Here is a 19936-nt window from a genome sequence, read left to right on the forward strand (position 1 = left end):
TTCTGATTGGTGTGGTTGTCGCATCAGATGTAGGTCCTTAATCACACCCCTTTTTTCATCCCATCTAGTTTTTTTTGTTTTGTTTTTTTTCTTTTGCTCCTAATCCATGTATAACATGGCTGACTAAATGGTGTGATTAAGTAAGGTGGCCAAGGAGTGTTTTAAGGCAATGTAGTGCCATAGAGGCACCGCAATACAGGGGAAAGTTCTATGGCTCTAATTTTGTGTTCCACACACTGTTCCTGTCCCCTCTTGGAGTTCTATTATTGAGGGTGGTTTTCCCTACATAAAATGCGCTGGCACAGGACCTCTGTCCCCCTGGTACTAGCAGGCATGGCAGTATAGGGGTCTGCTCCCCTCTTCTCCTCTAGAGGCACAAGTGGCAGAAGGGGGCTGGTGGTGCCTCCTCCAGTAATTAACCTAGAAATCAGGGTATGTCTGTTTGTGTGGGTGGGCCAAGTCCACTTGACTCTTTTCCTGCCACATGCAGTTTTCTGTTTGGGGATGGGGCAGTGGGAGAGGGGAACCCCCAGAGCATCTGGTCTTAAAATGAGTGCTCCACTGAGAGACATGGAGCAATTCAAAACACTCCAGCTGTTTCAGTTGTCTGCAGAAAGACAAAGATCAGTTAACGCAGGTCACATTAATGAAAGCAGTGACATCATATCTACAGAAATCACTAGAACATTTTTTTGAAGTAAACAAGGACATGTCACAGGGTGCTTTCTTGGATTCTTTAGTATCAGTCTTAATTTAATTGAGGTTTTCTAAAATATACCCTGTTAAACTTTATTATGAAACCATCCCTAGGCATAGACCTATAGTGCCTATACTGTATTCCTGGTCCTGAAGTGACATCAAATTTCTCCTTATGCTGTCTTATGTTGCCAACTACAGACCTATAGGATAAAGCAAAATGAGCTCATTTGTAAGTGCACCTTTGCAAAATTAATTGACACACCAGCAGATTAGCTATTTAAATATTTGATTTTAGTGATTTGATTTTTTTGTGCATATACAAAAATTATATTTCAAGTCCATTTTTTATTGGTGCTATTTGCCTTCACTTGTATTAAATAACAGGCAGATGACTGCAGGATGAAGATTGTATATAATGGAAATAATGTCATACTTTCTTGAGTGTGATTGGCTCCAACATCTGCTAATAACAATGTAACCTGACTGACTTGAATACAGTGTAACCTGTCAGCATGGATTCACCAAGGGCAAGTCATGCCTGACTAACCTAATTGCCTTCTATGATGAGATAACTGGCTCTATGGATAAGGGGAAAGCTGTGGACGTGTTGTTCCTTGACTTGAGCAAAGCTTTTGATACGGTTTCCCACGGTATTTTTGCCAGCAAGTTAAAGACGTATGGGCTGGATGAATGGACTATAAGGTGGATAGAAAGCTGGCTAGATCATGGGCTCAATGGGTAGTGATCAATGGCTCCATGTGTAGTTGGCAGCTGGTATCAACTGGAGTGCTCCACTGGTCAGTCCTGGGGCCGGTTTTGTTCAATGTCTTCATTAATGATCTGGAGGATGGCGTGGATTGCACCCTCAGTAAGTTTTGCAGATGACACTAAACTGGGAGGAGTGATAAACACGCTGGAGGGTAGGGATAGGATACAGAGGGACCTACACAAATGGGAGGATTGGGCCAAAAAAAATCTGATGAGGTTCAACAAGGACAAGTGCAGAGTCCTGCACTTAGCATGGAAGAATCCCATACTGCTCCATGCTAGGGACCGAGTAGCTAGGCAGCCGTTCTGCAGAAAAAGACCTAGGGGTTACAGTGGATGAGAAGCTGGATATGAGTCAACACTGTGCCCTTGTTTCAGGCTTGACAAAGCCCTGGCTGTGATGAATTAGTTTGGGATTGGTCCTACTTTGAGCAGGGGGTTGGACTAGATGACCTCCTGGGGTCTCTTCCAACGCGGGTATTCTATGATTCTGAGATTCTATGATTTACCTTTGGCATCTAAGGCTGGAATTTTCAAAGGAGCTTTAGGGTATATCCACACTGCAAAAACAAAAAACCGTGAGGCATTGAGTCTCAGAGTCTGGGTCTGTTGACTCTGGTTTGGACTGTGGGGCTAAAAATAGCAGTGTTAGATATTCCAGCCTGACATGAGGGAAGGTCTCAGAATCCAGACTGGAGCCCAAAAGGGAGCATTTACACTGCTATTTTTATCCCAGCCATCTGAGCCTAAGTTACATCGGCGTTCAGCCAGCACAGTAATTAAATCACTTTTGCGTGTCTGCACTATGCTCCTTGCATCAGAGGTGTGTTTCCTCACCAGAAGCACTTGCACCTACTTAACTGGCAGTGTGGGGAATTGTGGGACGGCTTCTGAAAGGCAGCAACAGTAGATGTAAGCAACACAGTGTTGGCACTGACACTGCATCAGCCTAACTACATGGATATTGACTCTACATCTCTTATAGTACTTATTTCTGTTCTGAATTTGGGGTGATAGTCTCATCATATGCTCTTTCCTTCAGAAATACTAGGGGAATGAATGTTAAACACAAGCTAATAAGGACAAACATTTTAAAATCAGCCAATCCAGATAACTTTTATCCAGGGGTTTTGAAAGAGGTGGCAGAGGAGCTTACTGGATAGTTAAGATTGTTTTCAGTAAGTTTGGAAGCACCGGGGAAACTCCAGAAGGCATGCACATTAGCTTTCTTCCAATCTTTAAAAAGTGTTGACAGGATGACATGGGTAATCATAGGGCTGTCAGCCTAATATAGATCCTGGGAAAGACAGTGGAGTTGCTGATACAGGACTTGTTTAATAAAGAACTAAAGGAGGGTAATGTAATTTAATGCAAATAAATGTGATTTACTGAAAATAGATCTTGTCAAATTAATTTTGTCTTTTTGGTGAGATATAACCGTTTGGGTGATAAAGATAATAGAGTTGATGTTCAGTTCTTATACTTTCTGTAAGGCATTTTACTTCGTACTGCATGACATTTTGGTGAAAAGTAGAACAGTATAAAATTAACAAAAAGAAAAGGAGTATTTGTGGCACCTTAGAGACTAACAAATTTATTAGAGCATAAGCTTTCGTGAGCTACAGCTCACTTCATCGGATGCATTTGGTGGAAAAAAAAGTTTTTTTCCACCAAATGCATCCGATGAAGTGAGCTGTAGTTTTTTTCCACCAAATGCATCCGATGAAGTGAGCTGTAGCTCACGAAAGCTTATGCTCTAATAAATTTGTTAGTCTCTAAGGTGCCACAAATACTCCTTTTCTTTTTGCGAATACAGACTAACACGGCTGCTACTCTGAAACCTATAAAATTAACATCACACATTTTAGAAACTGGCAAACTGATAGTTCTCAATGTAATTGTAAGCAGGAAATCGTCATCAAGCGGGTTTTTTCCCAGTGGAGTCCCAAAGGGATTGGTTCTTGGCCTTATGCTATTTAATGTTTTTATCAATAACCTGGAAAAACACAAAACTATCACTGATAAAATTTACAGATGAAACAGTCATTGGGGAGTGGTAAATAATGAAGAGGATACGTCACTGATTCAGAGCGATCTGGCTTGCTTGGAAACTGGGTGAGAGCAAACAATATAAGTATTGATATGGCTAAATATAAATGTATTATATCTAGGAACAAAACAGGTAGGCCATGCTTACAGGATGCGGGACTCTATCCTGGGAAGCAGTGGTTCTGAAAAAAAAATTAGAGATTGTGGTGGATGATCGTCTGAACATGAGTTCCCAGTGTGATACTGTGGACAGAAGAGCTAATGAGACCCTGCAATGTTTAAACAGGGAATCTCTAGTAGAGAAGATAGGTGATTCTGTCTCTATATTTGGCACTGGAATGACTGCTTCTGGAATACTGTGTCCATTTTTGGTGCCCCAATTCAAGAAGGTGGTTGATAAATTGGAGAGGGGTCACAGAAGAGCCCTGAGACTGATTAAAGGATCAGAAAACGTGCATATAGTAATAAACACAAGAAGCTCAATCTAGTTTAGCTAAAAGGTGATTTTATTGCAATTTTTGTATCTACATGGGGAACAAATATTTAACAATGGATTATTCAATCCAACAGAGAAGGGTATAAAACAATTCAGTGGCTGGAAGATGAAGCTAGACAAATTCAGATTGGAAATAGATCTTTTACAGTGAGAGTGATTACCATTTGAACAATTTGCTAGGGGTCATGGTGTATTCTTTATCACTAACAATTTTTAGATCAGAATTAGATCTTTTTCTAAAAGATACGCTCTAAAAATTTATTTTGGGGAAATTCTATGGCCTGTGTTATATGGGAAGTCAGACTAGAGTATCAGAATGGTTCCTTCTGACCTCTAGCCTCTCTTATTCTAGTTTTACCATATATGTAGCCAAATAGTATGTGCATGTGCCAGATTAAGGTCCCTAGTGTCTAATGCACCTTATGAAGTGTGATTCAAGTAAAACAGCATTGGGAACTTAAAAGTAAAAACCTCATGACAACCCTACGTTGTATAATTTCCTCGTAGAATTCCCTAGCATGTTATTTCTGAAGACGTATATTTTTTAAGTCTAGATTGTATCATAAGCAGAACTAGTTCTATGGTTCATTTCAGCTCTGTTCTCTTGTTAATATTATTTCAAATAATGAATGCCACTGTATTTTGAACCATTCTGGCAGATTCTTCTGAGATTCAGGATTGGAACAGCATGTATATGCTACATGTCTCAACCAGATTTTATTGCATAAGCTTAATGGGATGATTTCTTAAGGCAGTACCTGTGTTTGATACATGTCTGTGTTCTGGAATCTCTCTCTCTCTCTCTCCAGAAGTGTACAAAATCAAAGTAATCTTTTATTCCTTTTTTTCTTTAGGCATGTTACACTAAAAAGATGTATAATAGGCAAACGAAGCATTATCCTGTTGTATGCACCATATTACACATTGAGAAAGATTTCTTCTGTCCTTACATATGTGACGTTCTGGATTCTGAGTTAATATGAAGGATTATGGAAAGTGGGTGGGACAGTATGATCACGGACAGCATCCTGGTGAAAAGCTCAGTAGACTCCCCATTGCTGGAGACTGAAAAGTAGGGGTGGAATTTAAAAAAAAAAAAAAAAAAAAAAAAAGTGCGTTCTCTCAAGACAGGTTTCAGAGTAGCAGCCGTGTTAGTCTGTATTTGCAAAAAGAAAAGGAGTACTTGTGGCACCTTAGAGACTAACAAATTAGTGAGCTATAGCTCACGAAAGCTTATGCTCAAATAAATTTGTTAGTCTCTAAGGTGCCACAAGTACTCCTTTTCTTCTCTCAAGACAATATCTTAGACTAGGCTTTGGGTCCCCTACCTTGCATATCAACCTTGTGTACTAAGGGTCTGACTTCCAGAAGTTTTGAGCATCTCCAGCTCCTATTAGCTTTAAATAAAACATTTCTGAAAATAAGACCATAAGGCAATAAGACAACTGCGGCTGGCCTGTGCCAACTGATTCAGGCTTGCAGGGCTTGGACTACCGGGCTGTTTAACTTGGTGTAGACTTTCTGGCTTGGGCTACAGCCTGAGCTCTGGGACCCTTCCACTTTGTAGGCACCTAGAGCCTGAACATCTACACTGCAATTAAATAGCTCTTTCCTGAGCCCCGTAAGCAAGAGTCAGCAGGTTTTTAATTGCAGTGTAGGCATACTCCGAGTGTCTGATATATTTAGAGCTTCTTCCTAGCCCCTGCTTTTGGATATGAGGAGAGCTGTTTTGTCACTTTTCTCTCTCAAGTATCTGGTTGCATGTAGACTCTAGAAAATATGTAACTGTAATTTTTTTCCACTTGTGAATATTACATTTTCTCAATCTAAATACTTATTTAAAAATTATTTTGAATAGATAGGATTGGATTGCTGCATAAACATGCAAATAAACGGTAAACCTGTATACTTTTGTTTTCCGTGGTAGTCCAGTAGGATTAGAGCAAAGCTCTATTTTAATTCATTCTGTCATGCCATCTACAATGGAGTGATTTAAAGCAGATTACCAGTCTTAACTCAAATTTAATGAAATTATTTGAGATTGAACAGGGTGCATGTCAGTATAAAACTTTGCCCACTGACTTTTTTGCTGGTTTGAGGAATAAAGTTAATTATGTTTGTATTTACTGCTGTTAAAATGCGGTCAATATTTTTAACTTTTAATTAGAAAAGTATTGCAACATGAGTTCAAGAAGTGACCCCCCCAATTGGGGGTGGTTTATATTTGATAACTATTAAAACTTGAGTGATGTGCAACAAATGTGGGGCTTTGCATCTTATGTTTTTCTCTTTTTTTCATATTTGTAAGCAATCTGGACCGAAAGGAAAGGTAAGTTTAATGTTGATGAAATGAGCATGGAAATGAGAAATAAGTAAGTTAACTGAATGATTACCCTATCAATACTAGCTAAAGAATTATCCGTAAAATCATGGTCAGCTCTGCTGCCTGTGAGCTATTTTATGAAAAGAACATGGAATACAAACAGTACCTTTTATATTCAGCTATAGGCACTGGTAGCCTCTTTAATGTGGACAATGTACTGGGTACATTTGCATACAGAAAAGTGCATATAGATATACAGGAAAAAAAGATTTGACTTCAGTTTTCTGTGGAAACTTGGAAGTTAATTTTAAGTGTTTTGATATTGCAGGAGAGCTATTGCTATCTGGTTTCTAACAAAGTGTTAAACTATTTTTTGTTTTCTAGCAATCTCGTAGCTTTGAATAAAGTTTGAATTTCATTCTCAATATAGTCATATAATTTTTATTCATTAAATATACAAATTAGAGCAATTAACCAAAACACAGAGCAAAGAAAGAAATCTACTATTAAAGCTGATTTGGTGCTGTTGTTTCATGTATTTATGTGGAAACACTAAAGTTTGCCATATCACGTATTTCATGTCACCTGGAAAATGCTGGTTTCCGTTAATATTCTTTTATATAGTTTAAGTATACAAATAGATGTAAATATTTTGTTCATTTCGAATACTTTATTAAAACCAAACAGACATCTGACATCATTTGACATCAAATGACATCTGATTTCATTTATTCCACAAGAAAGTAATTCTTTTCTGTTACATGGCAGTATAAGCTTGATATTAAAGTTAAATTATGATTAAACTGTACATTTAATATTGAACTAAAATTGAAAATAATTTACGTAACTGTTTAAAGTAATTTTCTTTGGAAATTCAGGTTTTAATGGATTGATTGTAAATCAATAGTATAATATTGTGCTTTCTTTTACTTTCCAAAATAAAATTTAAAGGGATGCTGACATATCAGCCTTGGCCCTTCTATTTTAACCTCATAAGGGGTTTTACAACTTTTTCTTGTTTTTTTTTTTTTTTAATTTTTTAAATGTTCATGGTTTTGGGTTTTTTTTTTTTTTCAATTTTATAGTGTCTGGATTTTAAAGAATCAGTTATTATCCTGTTAGTGTTTGATTCAGACATAGTAGGGATTGTCAGAAGAATAAATTGTGCACAAGGTCACAGTCCATAGTTTCACTTTTGCCCCCAAAAAAAACAAACCAGCAGCTTCTGTTAAGTGCTACTAAGAACCACTACAAGCAACTAGGCTCCATAGACATATAAAGTTGGTAGGGACTTTGTCTCCCGCCAGCACTGTGGAAAAAATCATGGAGCAGGCCTTGGAGAAACACAATTCTTCCTCTCTTGCTCCAGGCAGGAGCTTTTCCCAGTTGTTTTTCCCCCTGTATCCAGTTCCCTTCAGGTAATGAGATTATTTTGGGGAACAAGAGATCACAGGGGAACAAGCCCTTTGAGTGTAGTGGGTCCCAGACTAAGATAATAGGGGCTCTTGGTCTGGTTCTGTGAGCCATGCTTCCTTTTCTCTATTTTCCAACAACATGGCTGCTGAGCTGTAAGCCGTTTGGGGCAGAAATTCAGCCTCAGAATCTGACTTCACAATCTACTCTCCAAAACATTAATCCCTGGTTACTCTATGTATAAGATGAAACGTAAGTATGAGGGGTGACCACAACAGCAGGGACGTGTCAGGCAAGACTTGAGCTTCTTGGACAGAAATTCCACACCAAAATCCTATTCTTTGAAAGCTAAAAGCCCTCCTTGACTGTTTTCTTCTCGCTGAGGTGAAACATGAAATCTGAGAGTATCCCGCAAGAGCAAATCATTTAGATGGCTAGGAAGTGGCCAAGGGGCAGCATGTTCCATACCCTGCCACTGAACAGAGTGGGCTATTATTTTATCTTCCTTGTTCCAGGGAGGGCTTGATATTCAGTCCATGTTATCTGCTGTCGTCATGTGTTGCTTCTTCTCTGGATTGTTTCCCTCAAATATTGGTTATTCTCCTCCTACTTGAGGGAACAGAAATCAAAGTTCTTGTTTGTTAAATAAGTAAATAAATTAAAAATCTCAAATGAATTGAATTCCCAGTGTCTGGAACCTGATAATGATTCTTGTGGGTAAATGTGGAGCTCATAGAATTATTTTTAGGGCGCCTATTATCAAGAGAAATTTGCATATTCCTTTTTGGAACAGTTCATTGGCTATCTCCAGTGGGGCCTGCAGGAAATATACTCAAAGCAGAGTGTTGTACCTGCTATTTGACATGCCCTTGATGCCACTTCAAAATTGAAGATGACTGGCTTGAGATTTATAAACTGGATTGAACAGAAAGGAGGAATTTGCCTCAGAAATTTAAAAAAAATAAAATAAAATAAATAAGTATTTGTGAATGTTTTCTTTGGCAGGTCATAAGACATGTCTTTCAAGTTGTGTTTTTGTATATCAAACATTGTTTAGTTCTTAAATTATTATTTGAGAGCAAAAACTAAAATGGAAACCACACAATGAAAATGTACCACCTATTTAAAATTTTCTGCTCTACTGGGGTGGAGCCAAATCTGCTGGTTTTCAAGTATGCTGCAAGTAAACCTCCTGGTCACATGTAACCTTTGTTTTACCAGCTCTAAAAACTTTTAGTTATTGTTTTATTATTCTCCTGTATGGCTTTTTAGGAGTGTGAGGGTTGTTTAGACTGATTTTGAAGCAGTTCAAGTTTTTTTTTTTTTTTGCCATGCTCTCTGTCGTTGTTCCTCAGATACCACTTTTCTGAGGTAGATGGGAAGCCAGGCCTGAACAGGATACATTTGGGCCCTTCTCAAATCTTTACACATCAGCAATAAGCTTAACACATCCTTTATTTCAGTGAAAGACAAAATAGTAAAATAAAACGCCGAATGAATAGGTAGGACAGTTTTTTAAAAAAAATTGTCATCATTCTGAGGTTTGCATTGGTGATATAGATCTGGAGTTGTTGGCATGCATGTAATGCAAACAAGGTCCAATAACTAATTTTGACGGGACAGATGGCTACAAACATCCCCCTTGATATCTTTGGTAGGGAAAAAATGAGAGTGAGGCATGTGAATAGTTGGAGCTCGAGTGTAATAAGTTCTGTTTATATTTATGAAGAAATGTATTGATTGTATTTTAGATCTTAGACCTGTAGACCCAGCAAATTTAACTGAATTTTGCTGAGAAGATCAACCGAGAGAGGAAATTATTTTATGTTTCATCACGTTAATAACTGTACACACCATATGACAGGAACTTGAAAGCCCACAACAACCTGGGAGAGAAATGAAAGCTGGGACTTTTTTTAAAATTTCTTTGAGGCTGAGCTTCATTATGAAGAAACATAAGGCTATCATTGTAATCAAGGGATATGGGTACACTAAAATTAAAAAAAACAACAACATGGCAACAAGTCTCGGAGTTCAGGTCAACTGGCTTGAGCTGCAGGGCTAAAAAAATAGCAGTGTAGATGTTCAGGCTTGGGCTGGAGCCTTGACTCTGAGACCCTCCCCGTTGCAGGATTTTAGAGCCTGGGCTCCAGCCCAAGCCTGAATGTCTACACTGCTATTTTAAGCCCTGCAGCTTGTGCCCTGCAAGTCTGAGTCAGTTGAGATGGATTCTGACTTCCTGCCGCAGTGTATGTGCGTGTTTGGTTTTTATTGTAGATATATATATAATGTAGATATATCCATGTAGGCCTTTCGGGAATTAAGATATGGTGGCGCCTGTAATTTTGTTTGCCAAAATCTCTACTCTTAAACTTCTGAATAATATAGAATGTTTCAATAAAAAAGGATGTAGAAAAAAACTATTCGGAATACCTTTTTGCTGATGCCTCCTGTTTGAGGAAGGTTAGAAATTTAGGAAGTATATCCATTAATGTGCTACTAGTACCATGTGAAATATGTTCTTGTTTTCTTAATGCAGTGTTGTTTTCTCGTACCCGTCTCCCCCTCCTCTACTTGTCACTTGTACACTATCAGTAAGAGACCGATATGCACAGTTGGCCTTAAAATTTTGGAAAAAGTTAAGGTGATGCTTTTAAGTGATTTCCTCTCTCCTTCCCCCTCCCCCCCCAAATATTTTATTCTCATTATAAACAAATAAGCAAAGGACTGCCATCAGGATCTTGTGCTGCAAAGAAGGAAGGCAACCTCTTACACTGGAACCTTTGCATAATTGTCAGTCTGGGCTTCTTTTCTATTTTTTCATTCTACATACAATTTTGGACATGTTTGCTTTTGGCTGTTGTTTTGTGATTGTTGTAATTGGCAGAAGACTAGATATAACTGTCCAGTACCTTGAAACGTGACAGTGAGTAAGCTTGATGGTGCCTTGCCTTGGCTGAGTGCAAAGCTTAAGTTAGGGAGCGTGCAGTATACTGTTGAATGTAATTTTAGTGTTCAACTTTTTTTTAATTGTTGTTCAGCAATATATGATGTGAAACGCGAGTTCAGTGATACCATACACATTTTAAAATGTTTCATCAGAAGTATGAATATGCCAAGGTAAATTGCTATTTCATCTGCTGAATTTACTGTGCATTGTCAACTGTGTATGAAGATTAGTCAAGAAAAGTTGAAAATGGAAGATGCGTAAGAGATCTAATTTTTTTTCCAAAAAATAATTACAGTATACTTTAGCTATTTGCAGAGAACTTGAATTGTCAAACTAAGTAGCTTGGTCCAGCACTTTAAAAAGCCTTTGATTTCTTGGGGTGTGTGTGTGTGTGTGTGTGTGTGTGTGTGTGTGTGTGTATCTATATATCTAATACTTGTACTAAGCCTGTACTCTCTGTTGAATTCAGATGTTCAAATACCATCAAATAGTTTTACAAACAGTAATGTCAAATACATGACACAAGTCAAGGCATGTTCTAGTTGTTGAGATGAGGGGATTGTTAATAAAATTGTAATAGGCTTGAATCATCCCAGTAGCAAAACTGTTTTCTACTTTTATATCTCCTATACTGCATTAATACATAATAGTTCTAGGTATTGCTAATGTTAGTGATAAATGAAATATTAAAGGTACAGCAAGCTAATTACATAATGCCAAGTGACGTCTCACATAAGTTTTTGCCTTACAGCATTGCACCTTAACTGTATTGGTTATGCTGTGAATCTTTTGCCTTTTTAATTTCTATCAAAACAAGTCAAACAAAAAACCCACACAATTTTTATAAATGTGTAAAACTTACTTTTTGGTTCAATTTACATGCATATTAAAACACACACTTTGAAGTAGATTTGCTACACAAACATACTTGTAACAGACACAGAAGCAAAGAAATAAAAAAGTTACCATTTTTTACCATTGCATGTTCTCTCCTCTTCATCCCCATGCACAAATCCTAAACTATCACAGCATCCATATGCTACATGCCACAATCTTATCAAACTACTCCTTCAACCATCCCTACTACATAATGCTATCATCAAACTGCTGCCACCCAACACTATGAGATATAGATGTTTGGTGTAGTTGTTTGGTAAAAAAGGGTTTCAGAAGACGTTGTAGATAAACAGTAAAAAGAAAAGGAGTACTTGTGGCACTTTAGAGACTAATAAATTTATTTGAGCATAAGCTTTCATGAGCTACAGTTCACTTCATCGGATGCATGATAAACAGTGTTTAGTCAACAATAGAAGCCCTGAAAAAAATTCAGCCAGAGACAAATGTCATACAAGTAAACATTTATTATTCAGAACCAAACAAACTACATATAAAATTCAAAGGGCATAATAAATTTGCACTTCGTTAAATTACCCACATTGAAAAACTGACCGGGGGGGAAGGGGATGGCAAGGGAAAGGGCATTTATGTTGCATAGTAAGCTCATTTCAGAATGCAAGAATGTGTCACAACCAGCATCTTTACAATTTTTCTTCAGTTTCCCAATCCAGTACCAGAAACCTCTAGCTAACTCATTAGCACCTTAGTGGAGCTGTATGGTTAGCACAAGCTGAGTAAATGCACATTGCGTCACTTTTATGTATAGAATATATAGAATTCTTAACATAAGATTCTGTTGAACAGCAGCTTCTGCAATATAAAAAAATAAAGTGGTAAAGTATTTTAAAGTGAAGAAATGCCAAAGTTAAGATAGCACATACACATATTTATCTTTTTTTTTTTTTTTTTTTTTTTTTTAAAAAAACTTTTGTTAATAGGAAATGTGTTCTTAGTCACTGTCATTCTAAAATATGGATCAACCTTTTTTTTTTTTTTTTTTTAAATGTAACTTTTATAGGGGGGGAAAAGGTGAAACTTTCAGGCAGATACTGGGCCTGGAAAATTTCATCCTGAAATGTGAAAGATCCCAAGTTTTCTGCCACTGAAAAAGGGGATTGAGGTTGGAAACACTTAGATGACCTTAAATGAATGTAGCTAGTACTCTGGCAGTCAGATTTAGGTTATTAATTTGTCTGTATCAGAACATACAGATATTTCAGTGAATGTGTAGTATATAATAAGAAAAGCTATTCACTTTCTTAATTCAAATATATTTATTCAGAGTGCTAAAATTCATATTTCTGGGGTTGGTGAAATGTATAACAGTGTCAAAATATATTACAATTTCTGTCGAAACTACAACTGTATTAATTTTTTTCCCCAGAAAAGAATACCCCCCTCATTTTCAGAAGATAGAAATTGACTCTATTAGATTACCTCGGCCTCATTTGGTGGGTAGGTATCCTTAGCGTTTCATTTACTTTAAACTAGGAAATAAGTCTTTATTTTTTTAAATAAACTGCTCTGAACATGTCTGTGCCAATTCTATAATCACACCTATGTGTATCTGTAGTATATCCATTGATATCAGTCTGTATTTATACAGGTGTGATGGAAGCTGAATTTGGCCCTTTGTGTGGACTGAATTATGCAATACGTGCTGTCTTATTATTGTGAATTTCAAATTACATCTCAATTTTTCCAAGGTGAACTCAAGTGAAAAAAATAAACCATCAATGGTTGAAATGGTATTTCTGTAACACCGCAAAAGTGTAGTCTATGATGTATCAAAGAAGTAAGAATCCTGCACTAAAGACCTTAGCTTGTACAATGCAAAAGAGAACGGCAAAATGTCTTTGTAGCTTTATATTCTTCATGGAGCAGCATCTTGAAGCTGGAGACTAAGGGATAGATTTGTTTTTTATTTAACTATATTAGTAATTGTTTTGTAGTAGCACCCAAAAACCCCACTCTGAGTTGAAACCTCAGTGTACTGAGAGGCTGTACAAGAAGTAGGAAGATTTGAACCCTGCCCTGAAGAGCTTACAGCCTAACTTTGAACCAAGACTCAACTAGTAGCAGCCCAATAGACTGGAGGTGAGGGAGAAGTTGAGAATCAACAACTGATTACCCAGGTTCTTTGTCTGAGTCCAGTTTAGAGCAATTGGGGGCTGCTCTATCACCAGCTGACTCTTAGGGACCATATGCCAGCTGAAATGAGTTTGAGTACATTGCACTTTAGCCATGTTCCCTCTCCATTTTTGACTCACCCCTCCAACTCAGGGGGTGAAGGGAATGTGGTGTGGGAGCTGGTGATTAGACCTGTCTCTGTGCCTGATGTGGAGTACCTTATATCGGGGGAATTATCAGTAGGGAACTGTCAGGTGTTGGTTCCCTTTGCACTGCATTGTCAACTTAATGGGAGTAGAACAGGGCAGAGTATATGCCATTAAGTATTGGTTGTAGCCCTTTAAACTTTTTGAAATAATGTTCAGCCCACAGGCTGAAAAGGCTGTACGCTACTCAATGAGGAAGAGAATCCAGACTGTTAGTAACTATTAAAGTATTTTTTTCATGCCTTGAAAATGTTTTAATTCAACAAACAAAAAATCCTAGGCGTACTAACACTTCAAGAGTCAATAAACTCCATGTAGATAACTTGAAATATAAATTGCAAGGTCTATGTAAAACTTATTAGTTATAGTTAAGCAAACTTAGAGCTGAGAAAAGAAGATTGTTTTACTTCCTAAATATGCACACTTTTTTCTGAAAAATCTACATATTTTATGGCCGGTAACGCTTTAAAAAGCTTTGTATTTCTCAATGATTTACCTTTTGTGCATGGTGGTGTATATGTTTAGTGTCCTGAGACTGAGTGTAACAGATATCATGATGCTTCTTAATGGATGGATAATAATAAAGGAAATGCAGAAAGAGAAACCAGGAGTTGTAAAATATGAGAAAAGAGGAAAAGGAGGATTGTCAGATACTTGAATGTCAAAAGTGGTGGATAAATCAAGACGTGCCATTTCAGTTTGGCTAAGAAGAGTTTTTGTCAGAGACCTGGGTGAGAATGGTTTGCTGGAGAAAAGAGAATAGATATCAAATTGAAGGGTGTTGGCCAATTGCTGCCAGAACTTCCTGTCTGCCAGGAAGGGAGAGAGCACTCAGAAGCTTGGAGATAAAGGGGAGGAGGAAGATAGTACAGTATATGGAGTTCCCAAGTGAAGTCTCTGAAGACTGACCAGATGAATTAAAATCCCATTCAAAGATATAAATTTGCTGACAGAGGAGTGCTATGTTAAGACTTGGAAGATCAGTGGATTTAAGTATTGTGTCCTGTACTTTAACCCCACCCACCCACACAAATGCTCAGTCAAATGAGACTTGTCCTGACAGCAGCTTGAATTCTGTGTGAATCCACATTGGGAATATTCTTACAGTAAGCACTTTGGGGCAGGGATTGTTTACATAGTAATGCAGGAATTGCCATACTGCATCAGACCACTGGTCTGTATAGCCTAGTATCTTGTCTCCAATAGTGACCAGCACCACATGCTTCAGATACTGACAATAGACACATCTCTGGTGATCCCCTGTCAAGGGCTGCATCCTCCTGATTCTTAATAGTTAGGAATTGGTTATGGTTCTTTAACATGAAGTTTTACATCCCTTCTAAAAATTCTTAGTATTTACTGTTACAGTTTGGGGTATTCATATAAATGTCCAGTCTCTGTTTCTCTCTTGCTAAGTTCTTGGCCTCAGTGAAATTCTGTGGCAATGAGTTCTGTCATCTAATTATGCTAAGTGTGAGAAAGTATTTTCTGTAATGAAATATGAATTTACCACCTTTGTTTTACTGAATGACCATTTGTTCTTAAGAAGGAAGGAGTAGAAGCTCCTGATCCGTCGTCTTCTTACCATTCACTACTTTTACGTCTTCTCACATCCTCTCTCATTTCTTCTTTCTAAACTCTAAAGTAATGAATCTGTCTTTTCAATGTTCGCTCATATCTGAGTTTTTCTATGCTCCTAATTTGTGTCATCTTTGAGTCCCTGCTGATTTTGCAATATCCTTCTTTGAGATGGAGTGGCCAATACCATAAAAAGGATTGGGACTAGAAGCCTGATCTGTGTTCTCAATTCCCAATCCAGTTCTGTAACTACAAAGCCTTTTGGACTTGAAGCCACCTTGCAGGCCACAAGGACTGGTAGCCCTTCTAAAATGACACTTATCGGGGGCAGGAGGCAGAGAATGGAAAGGTTAAAACATGTAGCAACTAATGTAGAATGTTAATATCTAGAAATAAGTACTAATTTGTTTGTTGATGTATGATAGAAGTAAGATTGTAGCTAGAGGCATGGTGACTCTGAATGAGGGAGAGTCACTATATCACAGTTGGGACCTTGCCCCTCTTTACAAACAGGGACTGTGATTAAGGGGCTCTGCCTAGAATAGGAGACTTCTCCCAGACAGCAGGGTCTCAACACTGGGGCCAGGAGCATATCTTCAGACATTTAATGTTTGGTTTGTGTTTGTGAATTTATTTTTTGTTAAGATTGATGGTTTTTGGTTTTGGTTTTTTTGCTACCTGCCATTAACCTATGGCTCACCACATCCCACCTCATCGTAACATCTGTTGTCATCCTTCTTCCTTCTCCTCTCTCCTTCTCCCTCCCCCCCATCTCCACCTGCCTTCCTGGTTACTATCGTCCCTCTGCTGTTCCCACCACCTCTGCCTACACCTCTTCCCCTCTACACCCCAATCTCCTCCCTCTTCTTGCCAGCACAAACCTAGATCCCACATGTGTATCCTCCTCCTCAACTCTGATAGCATTTGCCCCAACCCTGGACCTCCCTCCCCCACCTTCTCCACTACATCTCACATTCATCCCTTCCACCACCTCCGCCTCTCTTGTGTCAGCATTCCTAAGCTTGTGCCCATCCCCTTCCTTCCCACCGTCACCCTCTCTTGCTGTTTCTGGAATGCCCACTCTACTTCTAAAAAGATCTTAGCCATCCACAGTCTTTTTCATACTCGCATTCAATAGCTCCTTGGTTTCTGAGATCAAGATCCCTTCATCTCTGACCCTGTCTCTGTAGCGTCCCTCTCTTAATGAGGTTGCTGCTTCTTTTGCAGTTCCTCCCACCCCTTCTCCGCGTAGCTCGCAAATTACTGGTGTGAAGGTGTTGGGCTTCTCTCCTGTTACTGCCACGTCCTACCTCTCCCCCATTTCGCTCTTTCTCCTCTTCTAAACAGTACTGCATCTGATTCTTCTCTCCGCTCCCCACAGCTAAAAAGTGACAGATTATTAAAGTGCTTGTATCCAAATGCTAGAAGTCTAAATACTAAGATGGGTGAAATTGAGTGCCTGGCATTAAATGAGGATGTTGATATAAAAGACATCACAGAAACTTGGTGGAATGAGGCCAATTAATGGGACATGGTAATACCAGGATGCAAAATGTGTAGGAATGACAGAGTAGGTTGTGCTGGTGAGGGAGTGGCAAAGAGAACATGTAGTCAAATATAGTAAAAAAAAATCTTAAATGAATCATACTGTACTATAGAATCTCTATTAATAGAAATTACATGCTTGAATCAAGGACTATAGCAATAGGAATACACTACTGACCACATGACCATGATGGTGATTGTGAAATACTCAGGGAGCTTAGAGCGGCTATTAACAATAGAAAACTCAGTTATAATGGGGAGGTTTCAACTATCTCCATATTCACTGTATACATGTCACCTCGGGATAGGATGCAGAGAGAAAATTTCCAGACACCATTAATGAACACTTCTTGGAGGCACAACCCACAAAAGAAGAGGCAATTCTTGATTTAGTTCTAAATGGATTACAGGATCTGGTTCAAGAGGTGAATATAGCTGAACTGCTTGGTAATAGCAACCGTAATACAATTAAACTTAACACCAGAGAAGTCCACCACAGTAGAATTTAACTTCAGAAAGGGGAATAAACACACAAATGAGGAAGCTAGTTAAATGGAAATTAAAAGGAACAGTCACAAGAGTGAAATGCCTGCAAGCTGCATGAGAACTTTTGAAAAACACCATAATAGAGGCTCAAATTGAATGTATACCCCAAATTAAAAAGAATAGTAAGAGGACCCAAAAAATGCCACCATGGCAGAGTAAAAGGCGGTTAGAGGCAAAAAAGTCATCCTTTTAAAAATTGAAAGTAAGATCCTACTGAGGGAAATAGGAGCATAAACTCTGGCAAGTCAAATGTAAAAATTATAATTAGGCAGGCAATAAAGAATTTGAAGAGCAACTATTAAGATTCAAACTAAAAGCAAAAAAAAAAAAAAAAATTTAAGCAAGCAGGAAGCCTACCAAACAATCAGTGGGGCCACTGGATGATCAAGGCCCTAAAGAAGCACTGAAGGAAAAGGCCATTACAGAATCTAAATGAATTCTTTGCATGGGTCTTCACCGCAGAGAATGTGAGGGAGATTCCCACACCTGAGCCATTCATTTTAGGTGCAGATCTGAGAAATTGTCCCAGATTGAGGTGTCAGTAGAGGAGGTTTTGAACAAATTGATAAATTAACCCGTAATAAGTCACCAGGCCCAGATGATATTCACCCAAGAGTTCAGAAGGAACTCGGATATGAAACTGAGAACTACTACCTGTGGTATGTAACCTGTTGCTTAAATCAGCTTCTGCACCAGATGATTGGTGGATAGCTAACATGATGCCAATTTTTTTAAAAAAGCTCCAGAGGTGATCCTGGCAATTACAGGCCAGTAAGCCTATCTTCGATTCAGGCAAATTTGTTGAAGCTATAGTAAAGAACAGAATGATCGGATACAGAAATACTGTGGTACACAGAAATACTGTACACGATGTGCTGGGGAAGAGTCAACATACCTTTTTGTAAGGGAAATCATGCCTCGCCAATCTATTAATTCTTTGAGGTGGTCAGCAAATGTTGACAAGGGTGATCCAGTGGGTATAGTATACTTGGACTTTCAGAAAGCCCTTGAGACTGTCCCTTACCAAAGATGCTTAAGCAAAGTAAGTTGTCAAGGAATAAGATGGAGGGTCCTCTTGTGGATCAGTAACTGGTTAAAAGACAGGAAACAAAGGGTAGCAATAAATGGTAAGTTTTCAGAATGAAGAGAGGTATAGTGGTGTCCCCAGGGATCTGTATTGGGGCCAGTGCTGTTCAACATATTCATAAAGATCTGGAAAAAAGGGTTAACAGTGAGGTGGCAAAGTTTGCAGATACAAAATTATTCAAGATAGTGAAGTCTGAAGCAGATCGTAAAGAGTTGCAAAGGGATCTTGCTAAACTGGGTGACTGGGGCAAAAGACTGCTTCACTCTCCTCCATCCTTAACTGTGACGTAAAGGCGCAGTGCAGTGTCTACCTTGACAACCCTTAGCCTTGGCTCATTCCCAACATCTGCTTCCTCTGCTCCTGCTCTCACACTGCAGAGCTTCTCTTGTGCAATCCTAGGACCAGATTGACTTTGTAATGGGGGAAAATCATTCTTTCCTCTTTCAGTTCTTTAATCTTCCAAGCTAAGCAACTATACTTCTTCAATTTAGCTGAATCCCACATCCACAATCCCAGACACCTTTCTTCTACTTTTAACTCACTCCTCAAATCTTCTCCTCCCTCTGCCTCTACTTCAGTGATTCATGCACACTAAAACCAGAAGGGATTGCTGTGATCATCTAGTTTGACCTCAAGCATAACTCGGACCATAGAACTTTCTCAAAATAATTTGTTTGAGCTAGAGCATAAGTTTTAGAAAAAACATCCCGTGAAATTTTCCAGTAACAGAGAATCCATCACAATCTCTGGTAATCAGTTTCAGTGATTAATTATCATCATTGTTAAAAATTTACAACTTATTTCCATTTTGACTTTCTCTAGCTTCAACTTCTAATGATTGGATCTTTTTTATACCTTTTCCTGCTAGATTGAAGAGGCCATTATCATAAATTTTGATGAGATCATCCCTTAACAGTGTGGTGGTGGTGGTGTTTTTGTTTTGTTTTATTTTTTTTAAAGCAAAATAGACTCAGGGAGCTCAGCCACCATAAGGCAAGTTTTCCAATCCTTTAATCATTCTCATGACTCTTCTTTGAAACCTCTCCAATTTATCAACATTCGTCTTGGATTGTGGACAAGAAGAAATACACACGCTGTTGCTGCAGAGGTCGCAGTGTTGCAGCAGTGCCAAAATGCAGAAGTAATATAACCTGTGTTCCTACGCAAGATTCCCTTGTTTATACATCCCAGGATTGTATTATCCAGAGGCACCAACTGCTTAATGTGCTGGGGGGGGGTCTGCTCTACC

General features: G+C 38.4%; 1 protein-coding gene across 16 annotated transcripts in view; it reads left to right on the forward strand.

Annotated features, from left to right (window-relative positions):
• The window catches only part of SENP6 (SUMO specific peptidase 6), a 167414-nt gene that overhangs the window by 66288 nt on the left and 81190 nt on the right, over positions 1-19936 (forward strand). For 9 of the 16 annotated variants that reach the window (XM_038393819.1, XM_043510534.1, XM_038393820.2 and 6 more), the window contains one exon: positions 12980-13050. In XM_038393819.1, coding sequence (XP_038249747.1) covers positions 12980-13050 — 71 coding nt within the window. Of the gene's footprint in view, positions 1-6320; positions 6342-12521; positions 12585-12976; positions 13051-19936 lie in introns of all 16 variants that reach the window. The other 7 variants (XM_043510527.1, XM_043510529.1, XM_043510528.1 and 4 more) reach the window with 2 other exon arrangements.

This window comes from Dermochelys coriacea, chromosome 3, assembly GCF_009764565.3.
Source record: "Dermochelys coriacea isolate rDerCor1 chromosome 3, rDerCor1.pri.v4, whole genome shotgun sequence".
NCBI lineage: Eukaryota > Metazoa > Chordata > Testudines > Dermochelyidae > Dermochelys > Dermochelys coriacea.